Here is a 21,509-nt window from a genome sequence, read left to right as displayed (position 1 = left end):
AATCCTATAAAACAGTTTTTATGTTTCAAGTGCCTTAAGGAGTGGCTAGTGACAGCAATTGAGATTTTCTTAAAAGGCTGCTCTATGACTGGGATCGTCTTAAGGTAGCATTGCTTAAGATCTAACCAATGTGAGCTGATAAACCACCTCCGGGTCTGTGAGGGCTGTGGTCCAGATTCACTGCAGCAAGAGAGGTCCATGCCTGAAATGAAGGTAGTCTAAGAGACATTTTGTTTGACACTTATAAAATTCTTTCTCACCAATATGCACTCTCTCTTCTCCCATCTCACTCTCAATCTCTCTATCTCTTTCTCTTGCTTGCTTCATACACACACACACACACACACACACACACACGCCAGAGGCAGTGTTGTCATTCAGTGCAGTGGTCCCATCACTGTGAGAAGAGTGATGTGGTAAATTACAGGGTTAAAGACCTGCCATAGGGTGACTGACACAAGGCCATCACAGCACCCCCCCCCCCCCCAAACACCCACACCCACACACACACACACTGCTGTTCCCTTCTCACCTACAAGGTTCGACTTTAAGTTTGTCTTTTTTTTCCTTTACCTTTTCTCTTTTTTCCTTCTAGTACCTTCACTTGTGCCTCTGCCTACTTGTCCCGGTCCTTTTTTGTTTTATCTTTTTTCCCCTCTTTCTTGTCTCCCATGTTTTTCTAGGGTACCTGCTATTAGAAATGCATTAAGCTTTCTGACCCAGTCTGCATGCCTACACTCCCTCTCTCTGGCAATTTTTACTCTCCTTGTTCTTTGTCTCGTCTCTCTGAAAGGACAGTATTTCAGTGTGTCTGATTTTCTCTTTCTCGCACTTTCCTCTCATGTCTCTCAGAGAACATTTTCAGATTTTTTTTTCCCCACAGCCTTTATCTCTCGCAGACGCGCTCTAGGCCACTGCCTGGTCTTGTTTGGCTTTCGGAGAGAAAAACTTGGCAAACATGAAGATCATATAAAGGGCGACCAGAAAGTATATCCACGGACAGTGATAGATAGGATAACAGTGTGTAATTTTGAGCGTATGAGTTCAGATTTTTCAGTCAGAGATGCCTTGGAGTTTCTGCCAACTTTCAATCACAATCTACATGAACACATATACTCATGTATTCAGTAAACAAAATCACACTCAAGTCAGTCTTGCACCACATACACTTCTATCTCTTAAATTGTTGATAGTTTAACTCATATCACAAACTGCGCATACGTATGCATGGAAGGGCACATACAATCCAATGCATATTTTCCTATCTTTTAACCTTGTGATACCTGAGGAAATGTACACATGCACACATTTACATACATATGAACCCATGCACACAAACTCACACTAGCTCTTATCTTGAGTATATCCTCCAGGGAAAAATCCTCTAGTTTCTAGTGTCATATCAAAGCCAAAAAAAAAGAAAGGTGCAAAATCAGAAAAGACAAGATATGCTTCTGACGAAAGAGTGAGATAATGAGGAGTGAAAAACGGGATAAAACAAAGAATCCAAGCCCCAAAAGGGGTGTAATGTAACAGAGGAAGACATCATGGAAGCCCTGTGAATGCTGAGAGAAATGATGAGCGTCTGTGTGGTGGAGAAGAGACTTGTGGAAATTCTAAAGGAAAGATCCTGTCACAAAAACCCATTGGCCATTTCCAATGCAATGCAAACTTCATCCATGCAAGGAGCCTTCATAATGCAAACATACTAAACTAACATACTAAAGCAAGATTACAAAAAAGTTTATATTCAATTTAAATAAAAATAAATCTTTATATTACAGTTTCTACAACGCTTTTGAGATGGAAACAAGGCACATGATACTGCCATCAGTGAGCTACAGTTTGTTCTTTATTTTCTTAAACCATTATTTGTTAAAATAATGGCTTAACTGGTGGTGAATTACCATTATCATTTTCTTTTTGCATAGCATCCAGAAAATATATACATATCCTTTGTTATTGAAGTAAACTAAAAAATATGAATAACACTCAAGCTCTGATGTTACAAGGACCTTTGAAATGTTCTTTCACAAGTATTTAACATGTCTACATGCTAAGATTTGACTCTTAGAGGGGACTCTGGGCAGAGAGGTCAGTACAACAGAGATTTTAAAACTTTTTGTCATCAGAGTTGATAACACAACACACATCCACAATTGATTCAAAGAGTAAAAGAGTTTAGTAAAAACTAAAGAGGCTGACTATAAAATCATTTCTTTTGTCAGCAATGCAACACATAGCTGCAGAATTAATGGATGAGACTTCTATTTTGAGAACCATGGGTGCCCAAAATAGCTCCTCCCACTGCACAACTCTGTGGGCACAACACTTGACCTATATTGTCTTATGGTGTACTGTGGTATGTCCCAAACATTGAAGACTATAGGGGTCACTTGGTGGTCTCGGAGTCTTATATTCTTGCCAAGCTTTGTTATCCTCCATCCCCTTTTCCTCACTGTCTTTCAGTCCCTCAGTCACTTTGCTTCAGTGGTTTTGTGGAGGACCTGCAGCGTTAAAGAACTCATCCAACTGAGTCAGGCAGTAGTTTATGCACTTAAATGCTAAAACATCCACACCTACACCCGCCCCCACATGCAAATATAGCCAAAGGCAATTACAGTGTATCTTCTCAACTGTCCCAATACAAGACAGTGAGTTTGGAGGAGAACAGAGGAGGGAGGGCAAAGTGGCGCCAGGCAGCAGGCCTAAAACTCCTCACAACACACACACACACACACACACACACACACACTTAACAAAGTCCCACAGAAGCCTATTCAGCTGTCGGCAGAGGAAGAATAGAGGTGATGGACAGGCAGAACAAAATGAGGTAAAGGTAATACTATTCAAGAGAGGTGACAGGGACAGTCACTTTGCATGCATGTGCATATGTGTGTGTATATTTTACATGGCTTGTCAATCAACGAGAAAATGAAACGGCAGAAACATGAATGCTGGGGATTTTCATTGTCAAAGGATGTATGTGCGCTTGTGGGAATATGTTTATGTCGGTACTGGTGCATGCAAATTTTTGTGTATGAAAAAAAACAAAACAAAACAGCAGATCACTTTAAGTGACAGTGGTTCAGGTTTGGAGGCATTTGGTGGAGAGGGGTTGAAAAGTTCAGTGAAAGGTCCAGTGAAAGAGAGCAAGAAACTATTGCCATATTCAAACATGTGAAACCAAAAGGAGGATTAAAGCCTCGTGACTGGCTAGTCAATTAGCAGGAAATATGGTCCCAATCCCCACTTCTTCTCCTGAATTTCTGCACTGATTAATGACCAGAAATATTTTTCAGAACATTATGATGCGATTGTGATGTTGACCTTTGACTGTTTGGACTGTATCCTATTGCATATTTGTTAGAAATTCTGTTAGAATTGGTAAATAAATTCTTGAGTTAGGGTTAGGGTTAGGGTTAACTAAAAAACTTAGTTCGAGATATTGTGTTCACAAGAATAGGAAGTATAGGACAATGGATGGCATAAAAACACTTTCAAGTAATATGAAAGAGCAATATTGCAAGGGGGGATTTTAACTATTGGTATACACGTCACCTGCTTCTCAGGAGAAGTTTTCATTCAATCAACTACATTCATCAACTAATGATTTCAGCCCAGCATATGTGCTTGTGAAGGTTGTCTTATTTTTCCATCTATTATCGTATTTACTCTTGGAAAGTTTAAGAAAAAAAATTTCTATTTTTGCATAGGTGTTCACAATAAGGTAGTTTTTAAAAATATGTCAGTTTTTTTGCTCAAGTCCTATATTTGTTTTTTGGTCAGAACCTTTTAAATGTATGATACCAATACATGTGATTCTGAACTGACCTAATGGAAGTTTAGATATTAGTTTGGCCAATACATAATCTAGAATATAATTCTGGCAGCAACAGTGGATCCATGTATGTGTGTGTGTATGAGTTTGAGCAGCAGAGTGAAGGAGAGAAAGACGGACAGAAAGAGACAGAGAGATGAGTGGAAGCTCTTCTAAGCAGATGTGTAAACGTCATTAGAGAAGGTAATGGAGGGGAAGTGGGGAGAAAACCTACTCCAGCAGAGGTATTTACCCAATGCCTGGAGCAGAAACACAAACACAGGACCAGTAATGACTGCGACAGAGGATATGTTTGGTGAAGAATGCACAATCAGGTCTTGACAGAAGATTTGTTGAAAAACGTAAATAACAAAAAGATGGGAGACCTCTGGCTCCATTATGCTGACAAAACGTTATAACCAATCCATTAAATTGAAACTGAATTTCCACATTTAGCTAGGACTCATCTAAACCAGTAATGGTTGCATTTCCCTCCTGTTTGGCTAATAGGCCTAATCCTGACGAGTGTTTCACTAAAAGCTGAGTGCATCTGCCCTATAGCAACACCCAAGGGCAGGAAAGGCAATACCTCCAAACCAGCAACACAATTGTGGGCTGACTTCAAAGAGATTCTTGGGGACTCTGTGACTCTCTAGTGTCTGTTCCCCGTCACAGCAAAGGTGACACGTGTCACACCGACCGTGGTTTTGTTTATGTTGTTGGATTTTCTTCTTTTAAAGCTGTTTAGTTCCCTGTTGTTCGACCCTCACCTCCTGACCACAAACACGTATAAACGCTAAACACATGGACTCACACAAAGACAAGTCATGAAATATGTCAGTTTTTTATTCGCACACATGCAAAAAACAAAACTGGGACAAAACAAATCACACATGTAAACCACAAAACTGAGAAAAGGCTAATCAAAAATAAATAGAAATACTTTATAAATACTTACTTAAGCATAAACAGCATATTTAAACTGCGTATACATATGTCATATAGTAAAAGTTACTTACATCTTTCCAATCACTTTGTATTAATTTGCATCGCCAGCAAAATTTGCTTGACATTCTGGCAGAACAGTCTCAATTGTCATTAGCTGAAGATAAACTGGTACATATCTATATATATGAAACTACTTCCCCTTATGGTGGATCAAAAAGAAAGCAACAGGGAACATGTAATGTCTGTATCTCTGTAGAATAAAGATTACAGGATAACAATGCCCTGTAGCGGTATTCCTGACTGTGTACAAAAACACCAAGATACCTACAGCTCAGTTAAAGCTTCCCGCGACAGGCGTACACAAGTGCATGTGTACTTTCAGGTACACAAAAAGACAAGCGTGCACATACACACATACACACACAAGGGCTCTGAGGATGACGTTCTTTAAAGTTGCATAGAGCCAGATGGACCCTGGCAAAACGAAAGGTCATGATGAACGTCCCCTAGACTTCTCAGTGGTCTTATTCCCCTGTCACATACTCACACACACGCTGTCTGTCACCTCCCAGACGAGGCCATGACACCTTGGACACCCCTCAGCGGGCAGTGCCTCCCTCTACCTTGCTCTCTCTCTCTCGCTCTCTCTCTCTCTCTCTGACAGGTTGACATGGTACAGAGTGGTCGGCCGCTGATGCTACTCGGACCAAGAGGTTTGTTCTCTTTACTGTGACCTCAGAGATGGATGCCGGTGCCATATCTCCCCACTCCCCCTGCCGCAGTTTGGAAGTGGAAATAAAATCCTATCTATCGTCTACTCTACTTCTTCCCTTCACCTGGCAGTTGTCTATCACACTTCATTGCTATAGTATGAGCTTAAGTCATTGTTTGTTATTTGGGAATTGAATGAACTGAATCTAAACATTTAAAGAAATTCTGCAACAGGATTGCTGTGTATTGGTACCAATAATTCAATCGTCATTTAAAATTATCACAAACAAATTGCACTGTCACTCAAAGTCAAAATGTGCAATGCGTTTAAAAGAGTGCAAGCTAGCAAAAAATATAATTTGGCAATCTGAATGTTTAGCATTTTTGATTACAGAACAAAAAGTTACTGATCAGATTTTCCATTTGTTATTATTTGTAAGTAATAAGTAAACAGTTACAAATAAACCCATATAACATTTGTAAACTGCACATAGAACTTCATAGCTATTCCCCAATTAATAAACAAAGCGTAAAAAAAAAAAAAAAAAAAACACGTACGATTGATATAGATGTTTTAAGTAAAGTTTGCATGTCATGTTTTTACTGTTTGCTGACACATTTAGAGCATGAGAGGAAAGTTTTTCCTTTCAGCATGGAGTCTGGTAATTTGCTATTTGCAGTAAGGGGTCAGTTAAACTGCTGCTGAGGTTTGAAATCAGCAGAATGGAAGCATGAAATAAGACAACTGTGTTCAAATATATGCACAAACACACAGGCTAACAAATACACACATCTGGCTATTTTCCATTTGTCAGAAAGCCCAAACATTCAGCCGTGCATGAAAGCATCCCTGCCCTGTCCAACACTCATCCTCAGAGAGTACAGTCATTGTGGAACTGAACGGCATGGCCTGTGCCCCATGGCACACACATACACACACAATTACTCACTGACTTAGACATACTCACACTGACACACTGCTTATGTCACTGTTGTGATCTGTTTGCCCAGAAGAAGTTCACTCAAAATTGTCAGACACAAATACATGAAGACTGTTCCTCCCTCACCTTCTTTCTCTCACACGCACACACAGATACACAAAGGGGAAATTCTACAACACTGGTTTCTGCTGTTTATTCAGGACAATAGTTGGGACTCTGCACTGCTGGGTCAAGTCATGTCTTGTCAGACCCTGTATCCTCTTTCCATTGAGCCTCGTGCTTATGAGTACCACAGGTGCCTGAACCAGGCCCCATGTTAAACATATTCACTCTGCAGTTAGACCTGTCTGACTCAGAGAACGGGCTTGTCTTTCACATCAAACAATCATAGAGCCCTCTTCCACGCATGTAATCATAGAGTTTACTTGTTTGAGGTAAATGCCTGCTGAGGATAGCAAGGAGAAAGAAAATGTTTCAGAATCTTCCAGAATTTAGAAATTTGCATGTAAAAATTTCCCCACTCAAGATTTTGACTAATGTACTACCAACTTCTTGTATTTAACATTTACCACACTTCTTTCAAATTCATTGTAAAATTTTATTTTTATTTTATCCATATTAAAAAAAGTGATAAAAAAAAATTGAATCCATACTTTAAATAAAGCATAACTATTCCTATATATTTGTACGGTATTAACAACAACTCATGGCTTTCCTTTCACTCATAAGGCTATCTGGATCGTTCTTGATCTTCATTAGAGGCTCTGTGTGACAAGCACTTGAGAGCTTAGCAGTAAAAAAAAAAAAAAAAAATCCCATTAAAACATCATCTGGGAAGGTAAGAGCCGACGCTCACAGAGGGGAAGTGATTTTGACAAATGATTTGCAACTGTTGGTTTAAAAGCCTTCATATGTTGCTATTGCAAAATTTCTAGCTTAGTGGCTGTAATGAAGGCGAGACAACCATGTACAGAGACGTCTTAACGGTGTGTATTCACCAAAATGGTTTCTTTTGTTGAATTAATAAAGATAATTTAAGAAAATTTAACATGAGAGAACAAAACTGTCTGTGTGGACAGTCTGCCCTGATGTCACAATTTTAAGCTGAACCACAGGCCTTTGCAAACATTTAAAAACCACCCAGAATCAGGGAAACCATGTGAAAGTCCTCCGCTTTGTATGTGAGTCATGACGATCAGAGACAGTACAGCTGAATTAGTGTGTGACCATTGTTACAAATTTCCCACCGCCATCCTCTTTAATGTGTAGCAGCCCCCCCACCCCTCTTCCTTTCCCATACATGCATATAGGCTTAACGTGGCCTGGGCGGGCCGATCCTGCCGGCTCTCTGTCGGCACGGCAACGCGCACTATCCTGGCTAACATCTGCTGCACAACCCGGGGCCACTCAGAATGGGCCTTAATCCCCACACAGCCATGTTGTGGGGGAAAACATTCTTTCCTTTTAGTGAGAGCAGACAAACAGGGACAAGCAGTGTTGCTGGTAACCTGCAGGCAACTGGCCTCTTGGATGGGCCGGGAATGTTGTCAGTTACGTGGCCCCCAATTGTGTTGCGGCCCATTATGGCTGTTCAGGGGGGTGTGACCGCCAGCGACGGCAGCGAGTTGCCATCACTGGTCCAGCTGGATGGATTTGGGTTTTGAGGTTAATGAAAGGTGGTACGACTGGCTAGGTGAGGTGGGTCAGGGGGAGTTTGTCAGCCAGCCTTGTTGTGCTAAAACAACAGTTGCATTGATAAAAGACATGAAGCACCTTCCACCCTGTCTGGTTTGAATTAGCTGCCACATCCACTGGCTGTGGATTCAGGACACTGCTGTTGCTGCTGCGTTAGTGGTCATCCTTCAGTGGTTTTTTTTTTTGGTCAACAGCAGAGGGACCGTAGAGGGGACTTTCAGTTAGGACACAGGCACAATCTCAACATGTGGCAGTATGGTGCCCTCGTGTGGTTAAAGTTGACCTCAAGCTTGCCACACAAAAACTAACAGTTGGATACCCCCAGATAGTGGCACCAAGAATCACTCAAAGTCAGAAAATGACAAGTTAACAGCTCCTCTCTCAAACAAGCCGAGCCATGATCCTTCTTATTACAGTTTCTGATAAAGATCTTTGGCAGTGACTCACAAAGGAAATGAAGACACAACCATCAATCAGTCAATCAACTGCTATGAAATATGTATTTGTCTTAACATGGAGTTTTGATTCCATCAAACCAATTTCACGGACCATTTCCATATGCAAACACCTCAGGGAGAAAAATGGAGAGAGGGAGAGTGTGGTTGAGGTTTGCTCAGAGGAAGGAACACACTTCCGGGGATGGTACGCTGTGTATATAAAATGAGATTTAATTGAATAGTTCTGCACCGGTGCCAAGAAGTTACTTGGTGTATTTTCAGAGGGGTCTGTGTTCTTTCTGATTGAAAGCCTGGTTGTCTTTTTTTTTTGCCAACACTTGGCAAAAAACAAAGTCCCTCTTGGGTTTCAATCACAGGCGATCAGTGAAAAAACCTCAGAGAGGGAGTAGGTATAGACAGAATGGAAACACTCCTCCAGGCCTTGTCCTAAAAGTGCCAAAGCTACATAATGACAGCAGCTCAAATAAATCTGCAGGCTGTTTGAATGCAAGCCTTCATGATATTTCAGCTCAGGAAAGATGTACACTTCTTTGTGACATATGAGACTAAAATGCCTTGAACACATAAAGGGAATCATTAAAACATATGCCACGTACAGCATGTTGAATGATTACATGGAATTTAAATCAAATACAAATTTTATGACAATCAATCATTCAAGTATCTGAATAAGAATTTTCCAGATAACATGCTGGCAGTTTTAGACAGTTTTGAACACGTGGCAAAAGCTGCATTTGCAACCTCTAATGCTGTTAATGGCATAAAATAAGACAAGTGTGTTCCTAAGTGATCTGTAAAGTGACAGCCATCTATGACTCTGGTTAATTACAGGCAGACACTGACACCTAGAGTATTATTACAGATATTGCAAATAAGAGCAAATGGCATGGTGGACCATGCAGGTTCATTTTAAACACCACCACCACTGTCTGCATCATAGTGCAGATAAAAGATAGAACAAAAATGATCTGCCTGATCTAAAGCTTCATCAACTAATCCAACACAGGAACATGACACTACCAGGACACAGATATGCGACAAACTAAGTAGGATGATGGCACGGGGATACAGAAGTTGAATATGATAGGAGATAATAGTGACAATGATGCAATTATCCACTGTGTTTGTGCACTGTTTTTGTGTGCACTCATGCGCATGCAACATGCTATCTCAATGTCTTCTGGTACACTGTGAGGGTTATTTGGTCTTGTGAGGGAGATAAGAAGGTGATTTTGAGGCTGGTGTGTGCGCTGGCTATCTGCCTCCCAGCGGCCAATGTAACAGGGTCACTCAGGTGCACTCTGCAGGGACAAGTGGGGAAGCAGAATAGGAGATAAAGTGAGAGCTGACAGTAAGGGTGGAGATGTAGGAGGGGAAATGGGGAGGGAACAAAAGATGAGGAAGAGATGGAGTGGACAAAGGACAGAGAGAGGGGTAAGCAGAGGAGACAGACACAGTGCAGACAGAGAGACGTGCTGCTGGTGTTGTTGCAATGCACTTATCAAGATTTTCAGAGAACACTGTGTGTGCGTATGTGTGTGTGAGCGTGCGAAATCCAGGCACGAATCAGCTTTGAGCATGCTCGTACTCCATGTGTATAACTGTATGCATGCATGTATGTATGGTAGTGTGTGTGTGTGCATAGCTCAGAATCTGTGCACGTGTGAACTTTCCCACTCTCCTCATTTGTGTGAGGCTCCAGGTCTTGCCCTGTGGGTGGAATGAAATACCGACAATACCAATTGTTTTCACAGCACACACATAGAGGATCAGGCTGCCGTGGAAAACTGGCACCAGATATTATCATGTGTGTTTCTGCTGTTTTTGGTTTCATTCTGATTTCCTTTTTACAAAGACGAAGTATGTCTAATCCCCTCATGTCAACCTGACTGAGACAGCCAGAGAAGAAAATAAACATTGGAGCCCAGCTTGTCAAATAACATTTACAGCAACAACAGACTCTTTCAATTGTGCGCTTACGTAAATTCAGTCATAAGTTATCTGACAAGTTAGGGCGACTTTAGGTGACTTTGATGGCTATTCAAATTCATAGCTGGCTGAGGGAGCACAGTGAATGGCTATAAAATTTCTCAAAGGAAATTATTAATGCAAGCTGACCAGAAGTAGGACAAAATCCAAAACAGTCATACTAAATAACAACCAAATGAAACTATAAGACACTTAGATTCACATAATAATATAAATACTATACTGATATATGTCTGGGTTGAAATGGTGGAAACTCTTTCATCATTAAATACAGATTATTGAATTTTGGTGACAAATCCTTCTAAAAATAACTTTCAGATGTTTCTGTGGCCATAAAGAGGGATCGATCAACTCCTTCTGTATAACAGAATGAAATGTAATCAAATGAGTTCCTGTCAAGATTAATCTCAAGGCCACTGTGTTCATTTAATCTTTCCTTAGTCACAGTGGTTTCTGTTCTAGAGATCATCTGACAGGTGGCACCATTTCTACATTTTGTGACCTTCACTGGATCAACCTTTTTAAAAGTTCCCACATTTACTGTGCAATTCAAATGTGCAATTTAAAGGGAAACTTAAGAGTAGGACTTGAAGCTTCCTATAAAAACTTGAAATTCAAATTTAAACAATGGTGCAATAAACTATGCATCATAAATCAATGCATGAATCTTTTTTCTTATAATACTATCTTTGTTTTGTTTTGGGGTTTGTTTTATTGTTTGTTTGTTTTTTTTAATGATTCCACCTAATAAATCTAATTCTAACATGCACTGTCCTATTAGTTGTGGGTTAATCTCCACCAGGGTCCGAGGGAAGTACCTGGCTCTGTAGCTGCTTAATGCTCAAATGCTCAACACTGCTCACTAATTTGTCTCAAACTTTGTCTGGCCTCTTGGCCTGGGTTGTTAGCATACAGTGACTTAATTTTGACCATGTCTTTCTTTTAGCTGGGCGCAAGATATTAGTAAAGTTACAGATTGTGAAACCCAAATAATGGCTTACAAATACTAAAACTGTCTGTGGACTCATCACTATAGGATCAATATTCTTTCGTCAGATGCTTTTTGAAAAGGCATCAAAAATACAACAATTTTACTTGCTAGCCGCTATTGGACAACTTTTTTTTAGAGGACATCAATCTTCTCTTACTTGTCTCGCCAGTGGACAAAAAGTCTCAAACACCAGCCAACAGACAGTTGTGAGCACCAGTTTGTCCCACACTGACACCCATGACAGCCATAAGCACATGCCACACAGGAGTAAAAACGTAACATGAGCTGAGAGGAAGCCTGCCAGGCTGTGGCAGCTGCTTCAAACAGCTCTGAGTCCAGTTATCACAAGCAGAGTCTTTTGAGTAGGCAAGCGTCTGTGTCTGTCCCTGTCACTGGCAGATGGGCAAATGAAAAACATGGCCAGTTATAGGCTCTAGATGAAGAATTGGTGGCTCATTTTATGCTGTTCAATTCAGAGATTGAAGACCTAGACCTGAATGGTCAACCAAAACTTTTTAACTTATTTTCAAACTCAACACACTTTATAACACTAAATGGAATCTGAATAAAAAACCAAAAATAACCCTAAATATTACGCCTACACAGCCAAAATTAGGATAAAATATTTTGAACCAAAATAGAAAATATGCCCCAAAACAATAAAAAAAAGACCTGTTTCAAATATAACCACTTGCCACAGCAATCCTTCTAATTCTGCAGATAAGCAATCAAATTAAACAGCAGTGAAACCACAGTCTGATGCCAGACCGGTGTAATAACATCTCCACTTTTTGCACAGGCCAAGTAATGATCCTATAATTGGGCCATGAAATATTGATGACTATGCTCCCCAAACATTGGACTTCTATAGGGTCCTTTCAGCTAAAAACAATGTAGTATCATGAGTTTCCTTGTTTCTGATTAACCTCTCAAAATCCAAACACATTCATTTTAATATTAACTACTGTAACCACAAGGAATTCCAATACTTTTACTGCTACTACCCAAGACCCAGTGTCTTTGGCTTGCTTTGTTTACCTTTATGACGTTATAACATTGAAAGCCACACAAATATTAGTTTGAATTAATTCAATAGCAGCTTTTGTCAACATTGTTGACTCTTTAACTTCAACCACTATACTGAAAAGCAGCAGAAGGAGATGAGCGGTAACTGTGATCGACTTACCTGGATTATTTGTCTGTTGAGGTCTGTAAAACTTTTGGTGCTGTCTCCTGGGCTGCTCAGCTTCTGTGTTTTTTTTGGTTGTTTTTTTTTTTAGTTTTAACTTAATGTTGCGATAACTGCCAGACCAACACAAGCTTTTATGTTGTAAACGTCTATATACAGCCACTTTGCTCTGATTCAGTCGACATGTGAACTTGATGAGTCGTTGTCTGCTGGGCAGTTAGCATTACACAAAGTTAACAGCCAGCCTTACACTGGAAACGATTATGTTACGTTTCACTACGGATTTAGTATGTGGACACCAATTGTCGCTGTTCGGTCAATTTAATCACCCATGTCGGTCTTCTGTCTGTATTTTTTAAAGAGCAGCCTGTATACATTGACTAACAGTGCTCTGGATGCTAGCTCGCTCCTACTCAGCCAGTGGAAACAGGTCGCCAAGCAACTACAAGCTTTACCTGAAAAGCTATGCTAAGCAGTTAGCTCAGAAGTCTCGCTAAAATGCTAACTTCATAGCTCATTACATGGCGATATTAAGTAGCTACCTATGTGTACACGCTGGGTATTGTAAGAATTGCGGCCAGCTACGATTCCTTTCACTGTCTGTGCGATCAGTCATTGAGAATAATTTGTTCGTTGAAGGAATACACAAACTATCATAAACTACAACTCCCTGGTTTCGAGGTCTGCCGTATGAGAGTTGCAGGTGTCGCAATCAGTTGAGCTGGTGAATAGCAGCGAGTGATCACCTCCGAGTTGAGTGAGTGGTGAGAGCGACAGCAGTCCAGGCTAACGTGTGAACATGGTAAGTAGAATTAATGACTTTGCTAATCTTCTTTAAGTACAAGTGAAACAGCGTCCATTTAGTTTTATTCACGATGCATTTAGAAACATGTGCAAAGTTCGTTTAAAGTTAGCAAACAGATTTTAATGATATTCATTCTGGTTTGCCTTATATAGTCGTAATCAACCACAAGGCTCCCGTTTATTTAAAACACACAGTCGGTCCTACGGCTGTGTTCATATCAGGCTGTTTTAGTTTGATGCTGAGTGGCTTAAATCGGTCGTGGGATTGATTGAATGATGTTGAGTGAATGGTAAAGATGGCGATGAATTAGATAATCTATGTTTACCCTGGCTTTGTTATGTAATACTCCTCATGTGAAGAAGACAGTCTATTTTTGAACTGACCCCTGCTTTAGTAAATCCTGTGACAAGAATAGACGCTCAGCACCACTTGTGTGGAACAATTACACTTTGACATTCAAACCTGTCCTTCCTCTGAAATCAATGTTAATAGTACTAACAGCATTGCCTTGTATCTTGCAGTCTGAGGCTATAAGAGTTCTGGTGACCGGCGCTGCAGGACAGATCGCCTATTCCCTGTTGTTCAGCATTGCCAAGGGAGATGTCTTTGGAAAAGATCAGGTAAGGACTGACTTTGTCCTCCTCACACAACACCCTGAACTGATCTATCTCATTAAGCAATGCCGCACAATGTGTGTAGAATACTGAGTGATCCCAGGAAAGTTGCAGTCACACAAGGTTTCCAGGTCATATGTCGGGGTGACACTGAACAGATGCTATCCTGGTGTTCATCTACCAGTTTGCACTTGCTTGTTCATGCAGCCAGGGTCAAATCAAGAATGTCCCTGAAGTTTATTAAATGGATCTCTTACCAAGAGCCTTAAGCCGAATTTAAAAGCACTTCAGCCATTTTGCACATGCCAGTCTCTGAGCCACATGGCTTAGGCCTTAGACCAGTGTTGCATAATGGCATCTCTTTACAGTGAGATACCCCTGCACATGGAAATGATGCTTTGAATTTAATGTAACCTTTTTCATTCATCACAATGCTTTCTTCCCTCCTCCATCTACCAGCCAATCATCTTGCTCCTTCTGGACATAGCACCCATGTTGCCAGTCTTGGAAGGTGTTGTCATGGAACTGCAGGACTGTGCCCTACCACTTCTGAGAGGTAATTATATAAGGGTGGCTGAGATAATTGACTCTAAAAATAAAACAATATATATATATATATATATATATATGTAAAAGGTGCATAATCTGCATGCACAGGCCCCGGGTGCAAACCCCAGCCACAGCCTATGCTGTGCTAGTCCCAACCCTGGATAAATGGGGAGGGGTGCGAAAGGAAGGATATCTGGCATAAGAGCTGTTAGAAAATCAACCATGCAAGTCAAATAGCTTGCTGTGGTGACCCAGAACAAGGAAAATCTGAATCTAGACAATATATCATATTAATAATGTAACAATCAGACTGTAAATAGTAGCAATCATTACTTTTTTTATTTATGCCTGAAAAGAACTCAGATCTTTTCAAAATCAGTCCTCTGTATTATTCATTTAAAGGCTGTGCCATTTTGGCAGAAAGATGTGTTTGATTTGCTTGTTAATTTTCCCTTATAAAATGTCTCCAAACTTTGTTAACTACAATAACATTAAATCATATGGGATAGCAAGTCATCCATGTATAAATGGGCTATTTTACTACTACGCTAAGCATTACACAACCATTGTCGCATTTGTTGTCCAGGAAATCATCATATACTGCCAGTACTGGGTTAATGAATACAATCATAGTTATAACAGAAGTTGCCTTTGTATAATCTTACTATCAATTAAGTGTAAATGAGACTTTATTGTAAATATAATTAAATAAATGTGATCTCATGTTTGTACCAAATGTGCAACACAGTAAGAAGATTGGAACATCCAATTATTTCTTATTTCCTGAAAAAAGATCACAGGTTTTGACATGGCTTTCTGTTGTCATCACTGTAACCATTGTCCTGACATCAGTTGTGAGGCACCATTATGTGTCATCTCCATTGTGACCTGGAATTTTTCCTTTGAAATGGTGCAGTCCTTTGCTTTGTTTGTACAGGGGCTGTGAGAGGCCCCTGTATTAACCAGCTGTACTGCAAAGACAACGCTTCATCCACTGAGATGGGCCCAGCTATACTGGTACAATTGTGGTCACATATGGGATACTTCCAAAGCATGTTTCTCAAAATCATATGGGTTTATGATTTAGAAAAGATGGAAAGACTTTTCATTAAGTTTGTTTTAGAATTAATCACATGGGTGTTGCCATAGGTGCATTGCAGATGTAGATGAATACATAGACACATTCGTCCTAAGCTGTCCATTGCCATTGATTTAGAAAGTGTATTATTATATGATATAGTTTATTAATTTTATCAGGAATTCCAACATTTGGCTGTGCCACCTAAAGGCACAAATATGAACTCACTGATAACATGCATAATGAATATATATTACCACCTTAATTCTCTTCAAATAGGAAGTTGGGCCAAAAATATGCATTAGATGGCTTGGAAATTTTAAAATGTTATTTTACATTTTAAATTTGTATGTTTGTTATTTTATATATCCATCCATCCATCCATCTTCTGCCACTTTTCCGGGTTGCGGGGGGGTGCTGGAGCCAATCCCAGCCCAATGTTCCGGGTGAGGACGGGGTACACCTTGGACAGGTTGCCAGTCCATCACAGGGCCATCACACAAAGATGAAGATGTTTTAGTTGGAAGATGTTGAGTGGTAGTATAGCATAAACCTATTCAGACACCAGTAATTGCTTAATTTTCTTCTTCAGAGATTGTCCCCACTGACAAGGAGGAAGTGGCCTTCAAAGACCTTGATGCAGCCATCTTGGTGGGGTCCATGCCTAGGAAAGAGGGTATGGAGAGGAAGGACCTGCTCAAAGCCAACGTGGCTATTTTTAAAAGCCAAGGAACTGCACTGGAGAAGTATGCTAAGAAGACCGTAAAGGTAATGAAATTTGAACCATATAACACAAGTCTGCTTTTTTTTTTTTTGCTTCATTATTTTTACAATAAGATGTAAAATCCACTACAAAGCAAACAGGCCTGTAATTAATAAGTCTATTATGGTAATGAGTTTGAGTTGGATGAGATTCATCACCGACATTTAATGTGTATGTTGTTTTCAGGTTCTAGTCGTGGGAAATCCTGCCAACACCAACTGTCTGATAGCGGCCAAGTCTGCTCCCTCCATCCCTAAAGAGAACTTCTCCTGCCTCACCCGCCTGGACCACAACAGGGCACGCTCTCAGGTGTGCAGTTCCACTTCTATTCATACTTCACAGTTTGTCAGCCATTTTTTACTTTTTTTTAAACCTTTTTTTCTAAATGTGAAATTGAACTTTCCTTTCTGTCCTGTAGGTGGCAATGCGCTGTGGCGTCCCTGCCACACATGTGAGGAATGTGATCATCTGGGGCAACCACTCGTCCACCCAGTACCCAGATGTGCACCACTGTTTGGTCAACATGTCTGGTAGTGATCTTGCGTGCTTTGATGCAGTCAAGGATGATGCCTGGCTCAAAGGAGATTTCATTTCTGTGAGCTGATGTTCCCTTACTCTATTTCATTCGATCATCATATACAAGTCCTGTGATAGCTGCTAAGAAAAGAGTCTCTAATTTTTGAGTGTAAATGAAAATGATACATTGGGAAATTACAGAACAAATATTCTGACATTATATGTAAAAAAAAAATGGGTTTATTGGTAATATTGGTTTCATAAAGTCAAATAATCAAATGGAGATGGATAAGATAAGATAGACTTTATTAATCCCTTGGGAGGTCTCCGTCAGGGAAATTGTTGATTGATTGGACTAAAAAGGTATGGAATTTATGCTTACATCATCCCTGACTTGTTCAGCAAACAAGGCCCAAATGAAAGGCCCTGGCCCAAATATCTTATCAGCAATAAGCTATTAAATTGTATTTTAATTAAATTTAATTAATTAATTTTTGGTTTGGCAGTCATAGTCATTGGACTGAAAAATAAGTAGATGGTTTCAGAAATTGCCTATCATTCCCTCCAATGTCATTTTCTGGCACTCCAAAGATAACGGCTGTAAATAATTCAGCCTTCAGTCTCTATCTAGCTACTCTCGAAAAGTAGCTGCATAGTTAAATAACTCCTCCGCATTTTTATTCAGTGTGCTACATTGCTGTTTTGCAGCAATGTGGAGCACATCAAAGCTGTAATTGAGACAGATTTTTACCGACTCTTAAACATCAACAGAAAAAAAAAAAAAAATCGCCCAAAAAGATCTCATCCATGTATATATCTCCAGTAGACCCGATTACTCTAATGGTCTTCTAACCATACTCCCCAAAAGGAGCATTAAACAGCTGCAGCTCAACCAGAATGCTGCACCATTTTTAAAATCTTTACGCTGGCTCCCAGTAGATCACATAATAGATTTTAAAACCCTACTGCTTGTTTACAACAGAATGGTTTGGGACCAGAATACATCTATGATATGTTTACAGAATATAAATCTAGCAGGACTCTTAGATCCATGAAGTCAGGTCAGCTAGTCCAGACCAGAGTCCTGACTAAACATGGAGAAGCATCATGAACTTTTATGTTGTAAACAAGTGGAATGAACAGTGGAGGATAAATCAGCACCAAACATCGATACTTTAAAATCCAGGTTAAAAACATTTCTTTTCTCATGTGCTTTTGAATGAAGACTGCACTGTACTTCTCTTAACCTATCCAAACCTAGACAGGTCACCAGTCCATCGCAGGGCCAACATACAGAGACAGACAGAGACAAATAACCACCCACACCTAAGAACAATTTATAGTCACCAATTAACCTAAACAGGATGTCTTTGGCTACTGGGAGGAACCCGGAGTAACCGTACACAGGCACAGGGAGAACATATAAACTCCAGATAGAAAGGCCCCAGGCTGGGAACCGAACCAATGACCTGCTTGCTGTGGGGCGACAGCATTAACCACTATGCCGCTGTGCTGCCCGCTACTCTTTTGATCATTTTAATTAAATTATTTAATGATTTTATGCATGTCACTGTTATTACATATTCTGTATGTTCTCTCTATGTATGTAAAGCACATTGAATTGACTTTATGTGTGAAATGTGCTATATAAATTAAATTGCCTTGCTTTGCCTTGCAGACAGTGCAGCAGAGAGGCGCTGCTGTCATCAAGGCCAGGAAGCTGTCCAGTGCCATGTCTGCAGCCAAAGCAATCTGTGACCACATGAGAGACATCTGGTCAGGCACACCCGAGGTAAACGCTGTGTTAATTTATATTGGCGTTCTGGAAAGGTTATTGCTGCCTATCGTTGCAGTCAGTGAAATTACAGACTGTGCTTGTAAAACCCTCCACCCCTATTTCTTGTGACGTGGTAAAGTGGAAAAGAAAAAAAAACTAAGGGACAATATTTAATCTGGTAATATACTAATATACTCAAATTATATCTTTTTAAATATTGAATAAATATTCTTACTAGGTACATCACAATTATAATTATCACACCCTCTATGTCATTAGATTAATTGTTTTCCCCTCACTCTTGTCATGGAGACACTAGTGTAGGAGACATGAGATGTGTCAAATACAGGAGCCAGTGGGTGGTTTTCACATATTTTTGCATGTGAACACACCACACAATGCAATCTGTGTGTTGCACACAGTTTCTCAAACTGTGTGTATGCATGGCTTCATAACTCTCACAAAAAAGTTGTAGTTGTGAATCATGTAATCAAGACTTGTTACCTTGATTTCTATCAGAGCACATACTGTATAAATTAAAAATATTCTGAATATTTTGGAATAAGAGATGTTAACTTTCAGTGATACACTTTTAAGCAGTTCCTGCTCTTCTGCTTCTATTTTTTTTAGGGTGAATTCATATCTATGGGTGTTTACTCCTCTGGCAACTCCTATGGAGTCCCAGATGACCTCATCTACTCATTCCCTGTCCAGATCAAGGTGAGACTAAACTAATCTTTTCAGTGCAGCTAGTTGATTTCTAGCTGTAGCTAGAAATGTGTATTTTCTTTTCATTTTTGTTTATTTTTTGGTTGTTCGTTTGCTTGCTTGTGTTTGGCTGTGTGTACTGATTTTGTGAGACAAGACACACTGTCACATATAAATTAACACCATACTAAGGAGTCAGTACATGACTGAGTATAGCTGCATGTGGTTAGAGACATGCTTTTTGGTACTTAATCTAAAAGTTATGTGCGACACACCACAAATTAGATGGTAATAAATTACTCTTCATGTTTCCTTGAGTGAGCCAGGAGAAGTAAAGTGTAGAGCATTACTTAAAAGGATGTCCCAAAATACTATGTGAAACACGAGAGTATGCTGTTTTCTCAGGACAAGACCTGGAAGGTTGTGGATGGTCTGGCCATCAATGATTTTTCCCGGTCAAAGATGGACGCCACAGCAGCAGAGCTAATAGAAGAGAGGGACACAGCTGTGACTTTCCTCGGAGTATGACTAGACACTGCAGAGCCACCCGACCAGCACATAGACAGCACCAAAACTCCAGAAGCACGCCTGTAATAAAGCACTCCACCAACCCCCGCAGTACTGTATGTGAGACAGAGAGAGTCGGTCAGTTGTTATAGGTGTAAAGTGGATTTATACTTGTGTGTTGGGAGTCTGTGTAGTAAAAACATTAAGCCTATGCACTCAGCCATATATGCATACAGCTGGAGATAGTCATGTGGTAGCTTGAGTTGCTTGCAACTGTTTTAATCAATTTCTAGTTCTGGGGGAGAGGGTTAGGGTTAGGGTCATGTATTTGATAGTGAAAATTACACGAAGCAAGTTATCAAATAATAGAAACAATAATGTTGTCCTTTGTATCACTCAAATTGTGACATAGCAAAGCCATTTCTATAATAAACACACTCCTGCTTTTTTCAAATTGTTGCTGTCTGTTGCTCGTTAAATGGATAGTAACCAGGTTTAGAGTGGTTATAAAAGACTGTGTAGCATTAGTTTCCTTTTCAGTAGACACTAGAGATGCCTTTGGCAAGGTTGCTGTATGGCATGACACACAAGTATAACTCTATCTTAAGTATACAGTACAATACTGGAAGTCCATAAAATCTGTTACCAACTCTTTAACAATAACAATGTTTCTCTGGGGTAAAGTGAATGGATGGATGGTTGTTACATATGGTCAGTGATGCACTAAGTACTGAAACACTGGAATGGATAGCTTTTAAGTAGGAACAATAAAAATACATTTAAATATTGGAACTGTGATTTTTTTTTTTTTTTTTTGTTTTTGTTTTTTTTGGTGGGGGCATGGTTAAATTTATACATTGAGATGCAATACTTAGCATAGTGGCTGAGTGATAAGAATTATTATAGCAAAAGGGGCAAAGATAAAGTTTGCAACCCAGCTGGCAACATTGTGTGTGTGTGTGTGTGTGTGTGTGTGTGTGTGTGTGTGTGTGTGTGTGTGTGTGTGTGTGTGTGTGTGTGTGTGTGTGTGTGTGTGTGTGTGTGTGTGTGTGTGTGTGTGTGTGGGGGTTTCCCCTGACAGCCCAACTATATGCACTTTTAGGTTTTAGCTTGAACTTGAACGTGAGTATGAATGTTATGTAATCTTATAATGCCTTGAGCAACATCTGCTTCAGGCTTTGTACTGTAGCTACAAACACATTTAATACAAAAACTGAAACTGGTTGTCTCTTGTGGATTTTAAATGTGCTGAGAAAATACCCATTCCCTTACAGACTTCAAGACTGACACTGCTAGACCTTACTTTACATTGGACATGAGGTGATAAATGAGCAGCAGTCTTCCAGTACCCACATTTCATTGTCTTCAGGTATGTTAAGCTCTTTCGCTGGTGATTATGATGTTGGACTACAGAGGGATGAAAAGTATACTGCAGAAATTATTAGGTATT

At 39.9% G+C, this 21,509-nt stretch overlaps 2 protein-coding genes across 4 annotated transcripts in view; one reads left to right on the top strand and one right to left on the bottom strand.

The window, feature by feature from the left end:
• Nucleotides 1-13,417, bottom strand: part of wdpcp (WD repeat containing planar cell polarity effector) — a 70,309-nt gene extending 56,892 nt beyond the window's left edge. For both annotated transcript variants that reach the window (XM_029520942.1, XM_029520943.1), the window contains exon 1: nucleotides 12,740-13,417. The gene's annotated coding sequence lies outside the window, so the exon portion shown is untranslated. The remainder of the gene's footprint in view (nucleotides 1-12,739) is intronic.
• A 632-nt stretch (nucleotides 13,418-14,049) lies between these two features.
• Nucleotides 14,050-20,845, top strand: mdh1ab (malate dehydrogenase 1Ab, NAD (soluble)). Of its 2 annotated transcripts, XM_029520944.1 has the most exons (9): nucleotides 14,050-14,167; nucleotides 14,621-14,717; nucleotides 16,381-16,556; nucleotides 16,738-16,860; nucleotides 16,970-17,146; nucleotides 18,746-18,859; nucleotides 19,475-19,564; nucleotides 19,958-20,075; nucleotides 20,141-20,845. In XM_029520944.1, the coding sequence occupies exons 2-9, from the start codon at nucleotides 14,654-14,656 to the stop codon at nucleotides 20,209-20,211; spliced, it is 933 nt and encodes a 310-aa protein (XP_029376804.1). In that variant the 5' UTR covers nucleotides 14,050-14,167; nucleotides 14,621-14,653; the 3' UTR covers nucleotides 20,212-20,845. The 2 variants fall into 2 exon arrangements, with proteins under 2 accessions (XP_029376804.1, XP_029376806.1); XM_029520946.1 differs by having other exon boundaries at nucleotides 14,051-14,167; nucleotides 19,958-20,845.
• Nucleotides 20,846-21,509: the final 664 nt, after the last annotated feature.

Source organism: Echeneis naucrates, chromosome 15 (genome assembly GCF_900963305.1).
Source record: "Echeneis naucrates chromosome 15, fEcheNa1.1, whole genome shotgun sequence".
Taxonomy (NCBI): Eukaryota; Metazoa; Chordata; class Actinopteri; order Carangiformes; family Echeneidae; genus Echeneis; species Echeneis naucrates.
Note: the sequence above shows the minus strand (reverse complement) of the source record. Positions and strands in the feature narration are given on the sequence as shown.

What these genes read in the sequence shown, in the direction of transcription:
- mdh1ab (XM_029520944.1), top strand. Translation starts at nt 14,654, where the DNA reads ATGTTGCCAGTCTTGGAAGGTGTTGTCATGGAACTGCAGGACTGTGCC. An exon ending in ATGCTAAGAAGACCGTAAAG is followed by an intron (nt 16,557 to 16,737) that starts GTAATGAAATTT and finishes TGTTGTTTTCAG; the next exon opens with GTTCTAGTCGTGGGAAATCC. An exon ending in AGCTGTGACTTTCCTCGGAG is followed by an intron (nt 20,076 to 20,140) that starts TATGACTAGACA and finishes CCAGAAGCACGC; the next exon opens with CTGTAATAAAGCACTCCACC.